At 44.0% G+C, this 19,224-nt stretch overlaps 1 protein-coding gene across 4 annotated transcripts in view; it reads right to left on the reverse strand.

The window, feature by feature from the left end:
* SLC7A6 (solute carrier family 7 member 6) overlaps positions 1-19,224 on the reverse strand; it is a 57,198-nt gene that overhangs the window by 23,697 nt on the left and 14,277 nt on the right. For 3 of the 4 annotated variants that reach the window (XR_008845224.1, XM_056526422.1, XM_056526424.1), the window contains exons 2-4: positions 13,826-14,361; positions 10,054-10,179; positions 5,969-6,113 (exon numbers count right to left, since the gene is read on the reverse strand). Coding sequence is in view for 3 of the 4 variants with exons in the window: in XM_056526422.1 (XP_056382397.1) it covers positions 5,969-6,113; positions 10,054-10,179; positions 13,826-14,333 (779 nt within the window). In the remaining variant the exon portion in view is untranslated. Of the gene's footprint in view, positions 1-5,968; positions 6,114-10,053; positions 10,180-13,825; positions 14,362-14,630; positions 14,705-19,224 lie in introns of those variants that run through there. The other variant, XM_056526423.1, reaches the window with a different exon arrangement.

Here is a 19,224-nt window from a genome sequence, read left to right on the forward strand (position 1 = left end):
CTACTCCACAGCCCCCACCTCCTTAACGCCACTGACCTGGGGGAAACGGACAGAGATGAAGGGCTATCGGAACCCCACCGGATCCCCCGCAGGACCCACAAGCAGACTCCTGGCTGCTCCCCAGAGGAGCCCCACTACAGGAGAACCTGCAGCCCTTGGAGAGGTATGGAGACAGCTCCCAGGCCTCCTACCGGAGGACAGGAAGCTTGAATTGAGTTGTGGAGATGCGTGTCCTTTTGTATGTTCCCAGGTTTCCTGTCCTGCAGTGGGAGGTCCTCTCCAGGGGTGCTGTCATGAGCGATCAGGTAAAAATGGATAAAGATAAAAGAGAACCGTATAAGGAAAAACGTATACAACCAGATGTATCGTTTGGCATATGGTTTTTAATTGAGAGTCAATGCATACGTTTTTCAAATTGAAAATGTATACGGGAACTGTATTGCAAAAACGTGGTGTAAATGCACCCTTACTCAGCATCAGATGGCAATGAATACAGGAAATACTTTACAGTACCCAGGGAATATCATGCATGGGTCCTATTATAATTTATGGGATATGTATGTAAAAATACCAGCATCAGAAACCTCAGCAACTGTCTTACCCAGAGTGCAGCAGCAGTTTGAAAACGGCATATAGCCGAAACGTGTCCTGTGTGTCACAACATTGATAGACACATGCATATGAATAAAACACCAAGGAGATGCAAGATTAAATTGTGAGTGCCAGGATTTCCTTTCTACTTAACTACACAGCATTACCACTGCACAGATCCTGTATAGAATGCCACATCTCTGATCCACCCTTGTCAAATATTTCATAGTTTCAAAGTGTCTAAATGTCACGACTCTTGGAATAAATCAGCAATGTTTACAATGTAGCACAAACGCTTAGGGCACATTTAAACATATTTACATTAGTGGTATACATAAAAAAAATAAAAAAGTCACTACTAGGCTATGTCTAGGCTGTTGAAATCGATGGATCCAGTATGGGTTTAAGCCAATATACCAGTCTGCTGCTTTGCAAACATATACCACTAAATAGTGTACATTGCCTTATTGCATCAGAAGATCCTCACAGACACTGCGTTCTCTCTTTGGAGAGTAGTTATTAAACAATGTGCATTGGACAATGGAGCAGTTGCCCATAGCAACCAGGTTTTTCAGATGCCTTTTTAACCTCTCAAGGACTCAGCGTTTTTTCAGTTTTTGCATTTTTGTTTTTTCCTTTTAAAAATCATAACCCTTTCAATTTTCCACCTAAAAATCCATTTGATGGCTTATTTTTTTTATTGCGCCAACAATTCTACTTTGCTATGACAGTCATTTTACCAAAAATCTATGGCAAAACCACAAAAAAAAAAAAAAAAAAAATTGTCTGACAAAATTCAAGAAAAAAAGGCCATTTTATAACTTTTGAGTGCTTCCGTTTCTACACAGTAAATTTTTCAGTACAAATGACACCTTGGCCCTTATTTACTATTGCAAATCCCGACATGTTTTGTCGGGTTGTGTGCCAGATTCTGTCGCATTGCGCCAGAAATTCTGTCTGCGCCAGAATTTGCGCCAGAATTGAAAAAATCCCGACTAACTCTCCATTTTTTCTAAGAAAACCCGAAAAAGGGGATGTGGCAGCCGGTAAAAGGGGCATGGTCTCCAAAAAGGGGAGTGTTTCCGACCTTTTCACAAAAACCCAACATATTTACTTAGGTTTCCACATTAAATGTAGTGGATTTGAGCTGAGGAAAACCAGACAGATCAGAGAACGTGTAAAAAAAGCAAAGTGTAGGGAAACCTTAGTAAATACCGTGGAAAATAAATTGTAGGGAATTAAAACCCACAAAAGAAACCTACACAACACTTAGTAAATGAGGGCCCTTATCTTTATTCTGTCATAAACAAAATCATAAATACATTCACGAAAATGAAAACATTTAAAAATGTCCTCTCTTACTCCTATAACTCTTTTTTCATATACAGTGATGTATGAGGGCTAATTTTTTGTGCATTGATCTGAAGTTTTTATTTGTTTTGTTTTGATCTGACTTTTTGATCACTTTTTCTAAAAAAAATTTTATGGTATAATAAGCGACCAAGAATATGCTATTTTAGACTTTGGAATTTTCTTACGTGTACACCATAGACCGTGCGGTTTAATTAATTATATTTTTTTAGGTCGGACATGTATGCACGCAGTGATACCACATATTTATTTTCATTTACATAGCATTACATCGTTTTTTTTTGGGGGGGGGGGGGGGGCGATTCTAACTTATTAGGGGAGGGGTTAAATCACATTTATTAACTTTTTATAAAAAAAAATGTTTTTACACTTTTTTCTTTGCAATGTTATAGCCCCCATAGTGATTGATCGCAGGCACTGATCCATGCTATGTCATTGCATTGATCAGTGTTATCAGCGGTCGATTGCTCAAGCCTGGATCTCAGGCTTGGAGCAATCAATAGCCGACCGGACACGCAGGAGGCAGGTAAGGGACCCTCTTCGTGCGTCCTAGCTGATCGGGACATCGCGGTGGTCCCTATCAGCTCGACTGAGCAGCCGGAAATTTTTTTTTTTTTTTTACTTTGATCGCCACGTCTAAAAGAGTCAATACTGGACATCACCGCATGACCCCGCGTTATATCGCAGGAGCAGGCACAGGACATACAGGTACGCCCTGTATCCTTAAGGACTTAAAAAGTGGCAGGAGCAATCTGGTTGCTGTGGGTAACTTTTCCACAATTTCTCTGCTCAAAGATTGATATAATTTCCCCTCTTTGTTCACACTTGGGCAGATTTACTATTGCAAATGATTTGTGGCAAGAAACTGGCATGCATGACTTGTACCACATTTTTATTCTTTTTTGCTAGTTTTAGACACTTTTACATCACACATTCAAAGGGGTGCAGCCGCAGCAAAGTAAGCTTAAAGGAGTAGTCCAGTAGTGAATAAGTGGTGAACAACTTATCCCCTATCCTAAGGATAGGGGATAAGTTGCAGATCGCGGGGGGGGGGTCTGACCGCTGGGGCCCCCCGCGATCTCCTGTACGGGGCCCCCGACAGCCCGCGCGAAGGGGGCGTGTCGACTCCCGCACCAAGCGGCGGCCGACACGACCCCTCAATACAACTCTATGGCAGAGCCGGAGTGCTGCCTTCGGTAATCTTCGGCTCTGCCATAGCGTATTGAGGGGGAGTGTCAGCCGCCGATTCGTGCGGGGGTCGTGCGCTATTTGGCCAGAGAGCCTGGTCCCCATACAGAGAGATCACAGGGGGCCCCAGCGGTCGGACCCCCTGCGATCTCAAACTTATCCCCTATACTTAGGAAAGGGGATACGTTTTTCACCACTGGACTACCCCTTTAAGATGCAACACCATGCATCTCTGGTGCAGTTTTAGCTGAATAAAAAGCTAGAAAAAGGGACAGATTTATCAAACTGAACCACTGTGATAAATCTGGCATATTTGTACACTGTCTAGTATAAATTTACACTGTCTATGAGATTATTGTATATTAATAGGCTTTGTTTTAAAAAGGCACATATGACACATTTACAGTCCACACCGGACTCACTCAGGTCGCCTGGACTACAAATGCACCATATGTGCTTTTAATGTAATATGTGCGTTTAAAATAAAGTTTATTTTTATACTATAATCTCTTTTATTGGAGTTTTAAATGGAGGACGTGCCATATTGCCAGATTCAATTCTAAACACTGTGCGGTTCTATCCTTTGTATATATCCACAAAAGGAACACAACAAGCACTGTATAATATTTGTGTTTCTACATTTGCCTTTATTCTTCTAACTTCACGTTTTTGAAGTTTCAACTGTGAACTTCGCTACCTGTTTAATAAACCAGTCATATTTTTATATAGTGTCTAGTTTAAACTTTCACCTAAGTTTAGACCAACAATTAGTTGGAGTAACCTGAATTCTGGTGCAATGTGGCATTGTAAGCCCTTTTAATGAAGCCACGCCCTGTTTTCAGATGCAGCAGAAAAGTAACTACCGTATATACTCGAGTATAAGCCGAGTTTTTCAGCACGATTTTTCGTGCTGAAAATGCCTCCCTCGGCTTATACTCGAGTGAACTCTCCCCCTGTCAATCCCTTCTCAGTGGTCTTCAACCTGCGGACCTCCAGATCTTGCAAAACTACAACTCCCAGCATGCCCAGCCAGCCATCGGCTGTCCGGGCATGCTGGGAGTTGTAGTTTTGAAACCTCTGGAGGTCCGCAGGTTGAAGACCACTGCGGCCTTTGTCATCATCCAGACACCCCCTTTAGTTTTCTACTCACCTCCCCTTGGTGGGAAGGAAGGGTGAGCTGGTCCGGGCCATCTATGCTGCAGAGACCGTCCGGTGGGGAGGGCTAGTCGTTCCGGGCCCCTCCCCCGGACTAGTGACGTTGCCTTGACAACGACGCCCAGGGACGCGCATGAACATCCCTGTGTGTCATCGTCAAGGCAATGTCACTAGTCCGGGGCAGGCCCAGAACGCGGAGAAGAGGGCCCCCCCGGTGAAAATGGACAGCAGGGTCTGGATGATGACATGGGGCGGGGGGGATGATGTATTTCCCACCCTAGGCTTATAGTCAAGTCAATAACCTTTCCTGGGGTTTTGGGGTGAAATTAGGGGCCTCGGCTTATACTCAAGTATATACGGTAAGTAGTGTCTCAGAAGAATTCTGGCATATTTGCAATAGTAAAACTGCTCCATTGTGTGTATGTCATCCAACTTAGCCCTGCACAGACTGTTACCTAGGTTTCCTGGGCTATGGAATGCCACATCTGTCTAGTTATACATTGATAAATCCCTAACACATAATGAGCATAACTAGTTAAGCTTTCTATTCAGAAGCATGGAAAAAGAAGGGCAAGAATCCCCATGAATCTGTAATTGTCTTATGTATGCAGTAGCTGAAAATAGATCTCCATGTGAAAAACCCAATATAAATAAAATACATTTTAAGTGTACTAATACAGTTTTAGGCAAGTTTATTAAAAAAAAAAAATGTAATTAAAAAAATAAATAAATAAATAAAAAAAAAGGCTACAGAGCAGCACTGTGCACAATTTCAATTTGAATTTGGCGCTGTATCTTCACATAGTGCCCGTTCCCTCCACTGCTTATAAGAATACATTAGGCAATGGAGCTTCTCGCTCCTTCTCAATAGCTCCTGTCTCCAGGACAAAACCCAGCACCATAGAATCACATTACACAGAGTCTCGCTCTGGAGACGGATGCAGAGCAGAAAATATTTATTATGCGGATATAGGTGGAGAGATAGATGAGAGGATAGTGATAAAGATAGAGAGAAAAAACAGGCACTCTATTAAAGGTCTTCTGGAGCTGAAATTCTAAATTAAAAGTCTTTTGGAAAAAGGAGTAGCATTCCCAGTGCCCTATAGTAATAGTAAATTCTGCATAGAACATTAAAAGGTACACTTCAAAAAAAGGGAAACCGATATATAATGGCCCAATGGTCATCAAAAGGACACTCTTGGAAGCCTGTGAAGACATTTAGCACAAACTCCAGGGGCTTTCCTGATTTATACCCTTGAACATACTACATACTGTATCACATGTTGCCCAAAAAACTGTTCTCTAGCCGTCACAAGACATAAAAGGGGTACTCCGGTAGCCAGCGTTTGGGAACGAAATGTTCCGAACGCAGTTTTCGCGCTGCGGGGTCGGCCACACCCTTGAGACATCATGGCCACGCCCTCTCAATGCAAGTCTATAGGACGGCCCCTCCCATAGACCTGCATTGAGAGGGCATGACCATGATGTCACGAGGGCGTGGCCGGCCCCAGCAGCACGAAAATAGCGTTCGGAACATTTAGTTTCGAATGCTGGCCAGTGGAGTACCCCTTTAAGTGTCAGCATGTGTGGCTAGCTGCTGGCCTCTCAGACAAGGTAGTTGCATGGTGTTTATACATCTGATATAGTTTAAGATTCTGGTTACCTTTCTGGATTCTTAATTTCTTCCGTTACATAATTAAGGGTGTCCCAGCCAGAATAAGAAAAGAGGGCAGAATACAGAGCCAAGGAGATGTCCCCAGCATCCCACGAAGAACCAGCAAATGAATTATCAAAGTGCTGAGTATTCCCTAGAAAGTACAGAAGAGGACAGACTTTAAATACATGTATATTATATGCATGTATCATACCTGACACAATATATGCAACACTGATACACCATCATTTTGTGAATTATGCATTTGTAAGTAGTAATTTGTAAGTGCATTTTCTTTCTTTTATTTTTATTATTTCATTTATTTAATCAACTAGAAATAAGTCTCAGCTCAACTTTTTTTGGTGATTTATTAACCCCGCCCCAGGACATACATTTACGTCCTGTACATGACCGAGAGCACCGGAGTGGTGCTCGTGTCATGCGCGGCAGGTCTCGGCTGCTATCAGCAGCCAGGGACCCGCCGGTAATGGCGGACATCAGCGATCGCTCAGATGCAGTGATCCATACAGATCACAGCATTTGCGGAAGTGCGGACGGTTAAATGAATGATAGGATCGCCCGCAGCGCTGCCGCAGGGCTCAGATCATCTAAAATTGCAGCCAGAGGTCCCCTCACCTGCCTCCGGCTGTCTCCAGGGGTCTTCTGCTCTGGTCTGAGATCCAGCAGACCAGAGCAGAAGATAGCCGATAACACTGATCAGTGCTATGCCCTATTCATAGCACTGAACAGTATTCACTATCAAAATGTTTGCTATAAGTAGCAGCTTTTTTGTCACATAATATTCCCCCCCCCCAAAAAAGAAAAAAAATGTGTTAAATTAAAGTTTCATATATGCAAATTAAGTATGAATAAAAAGTACAGACCACGGTGCAAAAAAATAAGCCCTCATACCGCTGCTTATACGGAAAAATGAAAAAGTTATAGGTCATCAAAATAGAGGGACTAAAGTTTGAGATTTTTTTAAAGCGGTACAATAACAGAAAAGATTATGTAATCATGAGTATCATTTTAATCATATTGACCCACAGAATAAAGTAAACATGTCACTTTTACTATAAATTGTACAGCGTGAAAACAAAACCTTCCAAAATTGCGATTTTATTTTCACTTTCCCCAACACAAATAATATTTTTTTAAATTTGCCATACATTTTATAGTAAAATGACTAAGGACAACTGGTCGCGCAAAAAACAAACCCTCATACTTGTAGATGGAAATATAAAAAAAGAGTTATAATTATTTTATTTTTATTTTTTTGAGGAGGAAAAAATGAAAATGCTAAAATAAAAATTGGCTGCGTCCTAAAGGCCAAAATGGGCTGCGTCCTTAAGGGGGTAAAAAATTTTAAAATAAAAATAAACACACAAAAAACCACCAGCACATCATAAACAATATAATCTACTGCAGTGTTTCGGCTGTCCCGACACACTGGGAGTTGCAGTTTGCAACAGCTGGAGGCTGGGAAAGACTGATCTACTGCAGTAACAGACATCATTCACAATAACAGAAATATGATGCAAGCACTGCACACACTTGAGTCAAAGGGATGACAACTAATGTCCTCCAATTCAGTGTGCTTTAGCAGCATTAGTTCATGTACCGTATATACTCGAGCATAAGCCGAGTTTTTCAGCACGATTTTTCGTGCTGAAAACACTCCCCTCGGCTTATACTCGAGTGAACTCCCCCACCCGCAGTGGTCTTCAACCTGCGGACCTCCAGAGGTTTCAAAGCTACAACTCCCAGCAAGCCCGGGCAGCCATCGGCTGTCCGGGCTTGCTGGGAGTTGTAGTTTTGAAACCTCCGGAGGTCCGCAGGTTGAAGACCACTGCGGCCTTCGACATCATCCAGCCCCCTCTCACCCCCTTTAGTTCTGTACAGTACTCACCTCCGCTCGGCGCTGGTCCGGTGCTGCAGGACTGTCCGGTGAGGAGGTGGTCCGGTGGGATAGTGGTTCCGGGCTGCTATCTTCACCGGGGCCGGCCTCAGAATAGTCACGTTGCCTTGACAACGACGCAGAGGTGCGTTCATTGCCAACGTACTTCTGCGTCATTGTCAAGGCAACACCTCTATTCCGGGCCGGAAGCGCGGAGAAGAGGCGCCCCCGGTGAAGATAGCAGCCCGGAACCACTATCCCACCGGACCACCTCCTCTCCGGACAGCCCTGCAGGACCGGACCAGCGCCGAGCGGAGGTGAGTACAGAACTAAAGGGGGTGAGAGGGGGCTGGATGATGTCGAAGGCCGCAGTGGTCTTCAAACTGCGGACCTCCGGAGGTTTCAAAACTACAACTCCCAGCAAGCCCGGACCTCCGATGGCTGCCCGGGCTTGCTGGGAGTTGTAGTTTTGAAACCTCTGGAGGTCCGCAGGTTGAAGACCACTGAGGGCGAATGATGAGAAGAGGATGATGAAGGGGGGGGGTGTGGGATGATGAAGGGGGGGATGTGTGGGATGATGACAAGGGGATGATGAAGGGGGGATGTGCGGGATGATAAGGGGATGATGAAGGGGGGATGTGCGGGATGACAAGGGGATGATGAAGGGGGGATGTGCGGGATGATAAGGGGATGATGAAGGGGGGATGTGCGGGATGATAAGGGGATGATGAAGGGGGGATGTGCGGGATGATAAGGGGATGATGAAGGGGGGATGTGCAGGATGATAAGGGGATGATGAAGGGGGGATGTGCGGGATGATAAGGGGATGATGAAGGGGGGGATGTGCGGGATGATAAGGGGATGATGAAGGGGGGATGTGCGGGATGATAAGGGGATGATGAAGGGGGGATGTGTGGGATGATAAGGGGATGATGATGAGGATGTTAATGACGGGGGTCTGGATGATGACAGGGGGGGGATGATGTATTTCCCACCCTAGGCTTATACTCGAGTCAATAACTTTTCCTGGGATTTTGGGTTGAAATTAGGGGTCTCGGCTTATACTCGGGTCGGCTTATACTCGAGTATATACGGTAGGTATTCTTAAATGGGCACTGTCAGCGAAACATTAACTTTTCTAAAATATTTTATTAGCAAATAAAAAAAAAAAAAAAAGACCAATAGTGGTCTCCATACCGTCCAGAACATAATCCTGTGCGGCTGCAGCATTATTTTTGTCTCAGCTGAAGTACAGGCAGAGACAGTCTAGGAAGTGAGGGCGGGACTAGCACTCTGTGCTCACTCCTGTCCTGTCTATCAGACTCCTGTCTGGAAACAGAGAGGAGGGGGTTACAGAGAACCTTGGATGAAGAGACCAAGCACTGCAGAATAAGGGAAGGCAAGGTGAGTAAGGGAGGCCAAGTGCTTGCCTTGGACCCGCCCCTTCCTGAGCAGTCGTTGTCAGAATGAGAGCAGCAGGAAAAAAAAAAAAAAAATGGGGGGGGGGGGGGTATTTGTGAGCTAAATACAGAAGCTAGAAATATAAAAATATAAATTTACATGACCTAGTGAGCAACATATAGAAGCATTATTTTTTCTGTGATATGACGGGTAAGCTTTAAGAACAGAATTGCATGCAACATCAATTTATCTAATTAAATAAGACAGTCTAAGGAAACGTAAATGTAAATAGAAATATAGTAGATATAATTCAAAATGTTACTCTATTTCAAGATAACTATGTATCTTGCAAATAATTATTGTCTCAAAGTATTTATTAGAAATGGGGGCGGTTATTGACCACAAGAGAGCATATTCTTCTATACACTGCGTATGCATTTATATTTAGACATCAAAACACAGTGTGCTAAAATAGGAAACCTTTGTTTTTATATAATTTTTAATGGTTTTACTATATGGTCTTTCACTTCCTTGGCCTTTACAACTTTTTATTTTCGTGCATCATAATGTGCTAGTTACATACAACCAAAAGGTAACCGTGTATAGCAGTGGTCTCCAAACTGTAGAATATGAATAAAATAAAAATGTCCTATTTAATCTCTCTCTCTCTCTCTATCTATATATAAAAAAATATATATGTATAAATCGATATCTCCACACACACTAAAAAAAAATAATAATAATAATAATTCAAAAACATACACAAAAAATGGGAAAAAAGAAATATGATTCTTACCTTGACACAATTTAACAATGCCTGTTATAATGATAGCAATTAATGCAATGACTTTGGCATAAGTGAAGAGATCTTGAACCCGTGTGCCCCATTTCACATACGCACAGTTTATAAAGGTGATTAAACCTGGGAATTAGAAGAAACAACATGCCAATAAAGGCTTTATAGATGTAATGATTACAGACAAATAGAACTTTATCATACCTGAAGCCTTATGAAGAAACACCCAGAGCAGAAAGTGTTAATGCCGAACATTTCCATACATCTGTTTGGGAGTCTGGGTATGTGTGTAATCTGGGATATTTATAGCTTTGAACGTCCCATTACGCAATGACACACATTCTGCAAGTTCCTAGATGCATATAGGCTTCTTCTGCAGTCAGTGACCCTTCTACCTATACATATAACTACCACCTATACAAACAGAATGGTACACAACCCACTCTGCAAACATCTCTCCAACCATCACCCACACATAGAATATCGTAGTCATTAGAACACTTGGCATCGCTCATACATGGTCTTATTACTTCTGTCCTTTTAGAGATCCATTAAAAAATCATGAAACTTATCTAGAAAGCTGCTACAAACTTATCTAGAAAGCTGCTACAGTGTCCAAACACTCTGGACCAGCAAAAAAGAATTTGTCACATAAATGGCACCCAAAAACTGGGAGGAATAACAGCATAGCAAAGTAGGAACACTCCTTCCCTGTCCACCCTATGGATGCTTTCAAAGGGGTTATCCAGTCAGTCAGTCAGTCTCTCTCTCCCTCAGTCTCTCTCTCTCTCAGTCAGTCAGTCAGTCAGTCTCTCTCTCTCTCAGTCAGTCAGTCAGTCAGTCTCTCTCTCTCCGTCAGTCAGTAAGTCTCTCTCTCTCCGTCAGTCAGTCAGTCTCTCTCTCTCCGTCAGTCAGTCAGTCTCTCTCCGTCAGTCAGTCAGTCAGTCAGTCTCTCTCCGTCAGTCAGTCAGTCAGTCAGTCTCTCTCTCCCTGTCAGTCAGTCAGTCTCTCTCTCCCTGTCAGTCAGTCAGTCTCTCTCTCCCTGTCAGTCAGTCAGTCTCTCTCTCCCTCAGTCAGTCAGTCTCTCTCTCCCTCAGTCAGTCAGTCTCTCTCTCCCTCAGTCAGTCAGTCTCTCTCTCCCTCAGTCAGTCAGTCTCTCTCTCCCTCAGTCAGTCAGTCTCTCTCTCCCTCAGTCAGTCAGTCTCTCTCTCCCTCAGTCAGTCAGTCTCTCTCTCCCTCAGTCAGTCAGTCTCTCTCTCCCTCAGTCAGTCAGTCTCTCTCTCCCTCAGTCAGTCAGTCTCTCTCTCCCTCAGTCAGTCAGTCTCTCTCTCCCTCAGTCAGTCAGTCTCTCTCTCCCTCAGTCAGTCAGTCTCTCTCTCCCTCAGTCAGTCAGTCTCTCTCTCCCTCAGTCAGTCAGTCTCTCTCTCCCTCAGTCAGTCAGTCTCTCTCTCCCTCAGTCAGTCAGTCTCTCTCTCCCTCAGTCAGTCAGTCTCTCTCTCCCTCAGTCAGTCAGTCTCTCTCTCCCTCAGTCAGTCAGTCTCTCTCTCCCTCAGTCAGTCAGTCTCTCTCTCCCTCAGTCAGTCAGTCTCTCTCTCCCTCAGTCAGTCAGTCTCTCTCTCCCTCAGTCAGTCAGTCTCTCTCTCCCTCAGTCAGTCAGTCTCTCTCTCCCTCAGTCAGTCTCTCTCTCCCTCAGTCAGTCTCTCTCTCCCTCAGTCAGTCTCTCTCTCCCTCAGTCAGTCTCTCTCTCCCTCAGTCAGTCTCTCTCTCCCTCAGTCAGTCTCTCTCTCCCTCAGTCAGTCTCTCTCTCCCTCAGTCAGTCTCTCTCTCCCTCAGTCAGTCTCTCTCTCCCTCAGTCAGTCTCTCTCTCCCTCAGTCAGTCTCTCTCTCCCTCAGTCAGTCTCTCTCCCTCAGTCAGTCTCTCTCTCTCAGTCAGTCTCTCTCTCTCTCTCAGTCTCTCTCTCTCAGTCTCTCTCTCTCTCTCTCTCTGTCTCTCTCTCTCTGTCTCTCTCTCTCAGTCAGTCAGTCTCTCTCTCTCAGTCAGTCAGTCTCTCTCTCTCAGTCAGTCAGTCAGTCTCTCTCTCTCAGTCAGTCAGTCTCTCTCTCTCAGTCAGTCAGTCAGTCTCTCTCTCTCAGTCAGTCAGTCAGTCTCTCTCTCTCAGTCAGTCAGTCAGTCTCTCTCTCAGTCAGTCAGTCAGTCTCTCTCTCAGTCAGTCAGTCAGTCTCTCTCTCAGTCAGTCAGTCAGTCTCTCTCTCAGTCAGTCAGTCTCTCTCTCTCAGTCAGTCAGTCTCTCTCTCTCAGTCAGTCAGTCTCTCTCTCTCAGTCAGTCAGTCTCTCTCTCTCAGTCAGTCTCTCTCTCTCAGTCAGTCTCTCTCTCTCAGTCAGTCTCTCTCTCTCAGTCAGTCTCTCTCTCTCAGTCAGTCTCTCTCTCTCAGTCAGTCTCTCTCTCTCAGTCAGTCTCTCTCTCTCAGTCAGTCTCTCTCTCTCAGTCAGTCTCTCTCTCTCAGTCAGTCTCTCTCTCACCTATTAAAAAAATCTTAATCCTTTCAGTACTTATGAGCTGCTGAAGTTGAGTTGTTCTTTTCTGTCTAAGTGCTCTCTGATGACACGTGTCTGACAGAGTAGAAGCAAATTCCCATAGAAAACCTATTCTGCTCTATGCAGTTCCTGAGACAAGCAGAGATGTCAGCAGAGAGCCCTGTTTCCAGACCGATAAGAACAACTCAACTTCAGCAGCAGATAATTATTGGAAGGATTAAGATTTTTTTAATAGAAGTAATTTACAAATCTGTTTCTAACTTTCTGGAGCCAGTTGATCAAAAACATAAAAAAAAAAAAATAAATAAATAAATAATAAGGTTTTCCCTGGAATACCCCTCTATGGTCTATTCACACGTACAGTATTCTGTGCAGATTTGATGCACAGGATTTTCTGCTGCAGATTTCAATGTTAACTGAACACAGCTCAAAATACTGCGCATCAAATCTGCACAGAATACTGTACATGTGAATAGACCCTTAAGGTGTATTCAGACACACAGTACCCTGCACATATTTGATGATGCACATTTCAATGTAAATATGCAGGTTCAAATATGCTCAGGATACTATATATGTGTGAACAGACCCTTAATATGCCTTTTTGGCCTAAAAATATGCAGCTAGAAAGTGGACCACAAGTACAACCCATACATTAACCAACAGATTTCCATTTATTGTAGGGATTCTAACGAAAGCAAATGCAATATAGAACAAAGTCCAGCTCACCTCACAAACCGGTGCCCGGCAAAGCACCCAGCAATATTAAAGAATAAACAGGAGGTCCAACACTGCGCTAATATGCTGCTTTATTCAGACAGACAACACACAGTAAAAACGACAGTCAGACGCGTTTCGAGCGCATACGCTCGAAACGCGTCTGACTGTCGTTTTTACCGTGTGTTGTCTATCCGAATAAAGCGGCATATTATCGTAGTGCTGGACCTCCTGTTTATTCAGTATTGCTGTGCACCTGTGAAATTCCTGCGTTATAGGGAAAGGTCAATTTCCCAAAATGGATCACCTACTCAACTTTCTTTACAATCTTCGCCAGATTTATGTAAAAACAGATTTATGCCTAAATCTCAGCACCCCATGTTATGTTACTAATATGGCATGCATAGAAGAGGTTCACGTATGTACGTACAGTCAATATCAGCAATGTTTAAAAATCTAGTCTCGTTATTTCCTTCATTAAATATCTGTCATTTAGGAATAGCCCATAATATTACATACAAACACAAGCAGCAGCAATGAGACGAGATGCAACGTAGGGAGGTTCACAAGTGGGGAACACAGGTTGTACCAGGTAGTTTGCAAAAGTGATGGCGATCACCGCTTGGCTGGTGGGTTCAATGATCAGCAGTGAGGTCCAGAGTCTGATAAAGGCAACAAAACCCCCAAAAGCCTCCAGGATGTATGCATAGCTGCCTCCTGATTTAGGAATGGTGGTACCAAGTTCTGCATAGCACAGGGCCCCAATCACTGAGAAAATGCCACCTATTGTCCACAGGACTAGAGATAGCCCATAAGATGCTGAGTAAATAAGGACTCCCTTAGGAGACACAAAGATCCCTGAGCCGATCATGTTGCCTACAATGAGGCAGACTCCATTTAAAAGGGAGATTTCCTTCTTGAGTTGCATGACATCCTTTGGTCTTTCGGAGCCTGTGGTGGACTTGTCCGGAGCATCTCCAGGGCTGGAGGAGGTAAGTGGTACAGCCTGGCTCTCCGTCTCTTCCATGATGAAGATGTAAAGTGCTGTGGTCCAACTAGATGAAAAAGAAGCAGAATGAGACAAACTGGAAATGCAGGTTCAGCAGGTTTATTCCCCCCCTGGAGATTAATCCAGAGTGAATCAAAGAAATTACTAAAACCAGTAATAACCCCCTGTCGTGAATACCACAGCTGTCTAGGAACCAATTCAAGTATTTTGTTGTAATACTGGATTAGATTGGTTTAAACAAGCAGGAAAAATCTTAATTGAACTAAACTGACAAGAAATTCTATATTGAAGAAGCCCGTGACTATTACTACTGACAGCAGCCCTGAATATCTGCTTTCCAAGCACGCATTCACACTTCAGCGAACTGGATCTGTGCTAATCGTTTTTTTTTCTCTCTCTCCACAAAATAAATAAAAATTGCCATTAGCATGTTTTTTTTTTTTACATGTGTGGTCTTTTATACACATGTGGGGAGATTTATCAAAACCTGTGCAAAGGAAAAGTTGTCCAGTTGCCCATAGCAACCAGCTTGCTTCTTTCATTTTTAACAATGCCTCTGCAAAATGAAAGAAGGGATCTGATTGGTTGCTATGGGCAACTTTTCCTTTGCACAGGTCTTGACAAATCTCCCCCATTGTGTTATAGATATATTTCTATGGGAGAGCCGAAGATTGCTAAACGGCTCTCCCATAGAGATATATGGAGAGGGCGTGGCGGCCCCGCATCGGGCGGGGGTCGTGATGCGCCACTCTGTGGGAGAGCAGGGGCTCCGTACAGACAATTGCGGGGGGGGGGGGGGGGGGGAGCACAGCGCTCAAGCCCCCCAACCACCCCCCGCGCGATCTAAAACTTATCCCCTATCCTGCGGAAAGAGGATAAGTTTTACTGTACAGTCAGGCATGAGACTTCTTTAACATGGAAGCCAATGGGATGAATGTAAATATGCATATGAGGACAGGCGGGGCTCTGTGCCCTGAGGCTCTGGGACATGCCCCCCCCCGCCCCGCCCCGCCCCCCCCCCCCCCCCCCCCCGGCTCACACATCAGGATGATTGACAAGTCAGGAGCCTGCACAGAGCCCCGCTTGTTCCGCCCAGGTTTCCTGTATTTGGTCTCCGCACAGAAACACACAGGCAATAGCTGCAGGGACAGCATTTTTTCACCCACAAATATACACAATTTTTTTATCTATGTACATTACAAATATACATATAGTATTATCTACATTATATCAAAAGGTTTTTTTTTTTTGTTGCAAAAAAACAGGTACACTTTAACCTGTATTTTCCTGCAAGACTTTGAATTAACAAATTAATCTGGTTAACAAGTAAAATCATTAAACGTATCCTAATTCCCATAGGTTTAATTAGTACATTCAAGATAATGGAAATGTAGACTTTAAAAAGGAAGCACTTTCAATTTTCTCTTATTACACTGGCCGGCAATAATGGAAAACATAAGAAAATTTCAGCACCAGTAGCTATTTTCTAGACGGACTAGCTACCCCATTTCCAAGTTTTATCCAGCACTGCTGAGGCACGTGTCATTTGTGCAGGGTCGGTTGGACGCCCTGGAACACGAACTCAGACTCTATAGCCAGGAACTCCCTATATGATACGATCATCATTTGGTGCTTTACGGTCTGTTCCCTGGGACACATGATGTGGAGGCCATCCAGGAGGCCTTATGAACTGTTTTAAAGGAAGCTGTGTGGCTTGCCAAGAACCTCCTCGTGATCAACAGGGAGAACATATCCGTCCGGCACTGCCGCAGGTTCATTCAGGGCCTGCGGAAAGACCATTCCATCTTGGACAGCCCGGCTGTCGATGAAGAAGAGGAGTGAAGACCCCTCTACTTCCCCCATGTGCCACTGAAGTTATAGTCCAGCAGTCTGGCCCTGTGATCCTTCCTCTCCCTACATCCCATAATCTCCCATAGCCCCATGTATGACGTAATGATAGAACGATCAATAAAGCTCTTTCAATAACAGCACCTATTACTTACATTTACACACCCAGCAAAGTAGCATAAAATAAGTGTTTACACCAGTGATTCCCAATCAGGGTGCCTCCAGCTGTGGCAAAACTACAACTTCCAGCATGCCCGGACAGCCAAAGGCTGTCCAGGCATGCTGGGAGTTGTAGTTTTGCCACAGCTGGAGGCACCCTGATTGGGAATCTCTGGTCTTGATACCACCAATGCAAAAAATAAAAGGGCCGTGATCTGGGGCCCTGAATGAGGACTATGAACAAGGGCTCACCAGATGGGAAAACCCAATTCAGAAGAAGTCCACATAGGACAAAATCAGATTACAGCGCCAGGCATGAAGACCAGATTTTACACATCCACATTCTGCAGAACTTTTCCATATGGAGAAAAGAAAAAAAGATTTATAAAAAAATAAAATAAAAAAATAGACCTGCAGTGCGTATTTTACATTCCACAATATGTCAATTTCTGTGAATGTACAGTGTGATTTCCACTGAATGTACAGTAGTGAAATCCATGGTAAACCACATTAAACTCTGCACGCATTACATGTCGATTCTTCTGACTGGCAGCCCAGAGTTGTTGTAAACCTCATGGTGCATATGCAACAGAAGAATCCACCATCTGTAGACTTTCCCATAAGGTCCTACAAAAGGAGAATCATTTCATTTGATAGCAGCATGTCTCTTAGACATTGTACGAGAAAAGACGCCCAATACGTAAATAAAAGATTTAGTCTGAGTAATATATAGTCACAGTACTGTAACAAAATAAAATAAACCCTAAATGTAAGCACATCAAAATAGTTTAAAACAAAAACAGAAGAACTTCATACCCAGCGTGTGTTCCTTGGGATCGTTCAGCGATGTTACTTTGCTGCTTAGATGTTACAAAAGATTCCCACCCCCTCATGGTCCATCACATACTTTATCTTTTTCCCAAGAGCGCCCACCTTCTGTTACCCGAGTTGGGGGCGGACATGGAGGATGAACAGATTATGACACCTAGGGGGCAGAGTCAGAACTGTAACGTCTACTTGAGGTCACATCATGCCCTCTCCTCTAATATTTTCACTTGGCTCATAGATTTTTCATGAGCTGGGGTCCTTTAGGCTAACTATTGCATCAGGGATATGGCAAGCCCCCAAATGTTACATTTATAACTAATAAAATGCTAAATCATCTGCTAGAATACAACTCAATGCTTATTTGTAATTACAAGACACTTTGGTATTTACTTGCTGTTAAAGTTCTAAACCTTTATACGTTTTTAATGTAATTGAAAAAACGGCCACTAGGTGGCTCTGTTCTGTTCCCCGTGCAAGTCAAAGAGTTAATTTGGTCACCTCCTGGCCTGGCAGGAGACCAAATTTAGAAAGTGTGTGCGGGGCATGATGAGTCACAGCTCTCGCAGGTTCAGTAATGTTGTGCCTGCTAGGGGAACGCCCACTTTCTCCTGCCGGGAGCTCACACAATGTGAGCAAGGTGAAAGGTATGATACACAGCAGGAGGCATGTTAGGAGTAGATCGGGAATAGAATCTGAGCTTGCTTAAAAAATATATGGTTTGATGACAAGTACAGAGCTGCAATACTTTACATGGCTATGAACAAGGAAATGCTGAATTTGTATTAAATACGCCTACTGTTTAAGCCCATTGTGTAGTCTGTAGTATTTTTTGTTGCCATGGATATGAAGATCTATTCAGATAACAGGTGTGGCGAGTGGCATGCAGAAGCAACAACAAAGAGCTCTATGGGGACATATGACCGAAACATTTACTATAGGATCTATTATAAGGGCCAATTTTGTGACGCCACATGTGATTATACTCTGGTGTACAGACCACAGTATCATAGGGAGGAGAATTCACTCCATAAAGATCTATTACAGAGGTCTGGTACAATGATTTTGCCTCCCCATAATAAATTTTAGCTTAGCATCTAGGACAGTGTTTCCCAACTAGGGTGCCTCCAGCTGTGCCACGACTACAACTGCCTAGGAGTTGTAGTTTTGCAACAGCTGGAGGCACCCAGTTGGGAAACATTGTCCTTGGAAGTTGTCAGTGCCTAGTCCGCACATTCTACCCTGCCTCTACCTCAGAGCTCTGTGGGGTGCATAGGACATTACAAGGAGGGCATGGTCAGTGTTCACTATATCTCACGTCGACAGCAAGACGAGGCAACAAACCCCATATTGGTCACAGACCATAGTCATATGCGTTACATTCCACGGGGGGGCCCTGATGACAGGTTACCTTTAAGGGGGTACTCCGCTGCTCAGCGTTTGGAACAAACTGTGCCGGGAGCTCGTGACGTCATAGCCCCGCCCCTCATGCCGTCAAGCCCCACGCCCTCAATGCAGGTCTATGGGAGGGGGCGTGAGAGTGGGGCTATGACATCATGAGCTCCCGGCGCCAGCTACAGCGTTCGGAACAGTTTGTTCCAAATGCTGAGCAGCGGAGTACCCCTTTAAGGGGCTTAAAGGGGGTTCTTCAGAGGGGAAAAATATTTTAAATCAACTGGTGCCAAAAAGTTATACAGATTTGTAAAGTGATTCTATTTAATAATCTTATGCCTTCTAATACTTATCAGCTGCTGTATGCTCCAAAGGAAGTGGTGTAGTTATTTTCAGTCTGACCACAGTGCTTTCTACTGCCACCTCTGTCTGTGTCAGGAACCTTCTGGAGAAGGAGAGGTTTGCTATGGGGATTTGCTCATGCTCTGGGCAGTTCCCGACATGGACAGAGGTGTCAGCAAAAAGCACTGTGGTCAGACTGGAAAGAACTAAACTACTTTCTCTGGAGCATACAGCAGCTGATAAGTACTGGAAAGATTAAGATTTCTATATAGAAGTAATGAATAAATCTGTATAACTTTCTGGCACTAGTTGATTCAAAGACATTTTTTTTTTTTTGATCCGG

This window comes from Hyla sarda, chromosome 6 (genome assembly GCF_029499605.1).
Source record: "Hyla sarda isolate aHylSar1 chromosome 6, aHylSar1.hap1, whole genome shotgun sequence".
NCBI classification, from domain to species: Eukaryota; Metazoa; Chordata; class Amphibia; order Anura; family Hylidae; genus Hyla; species Hyla sarda.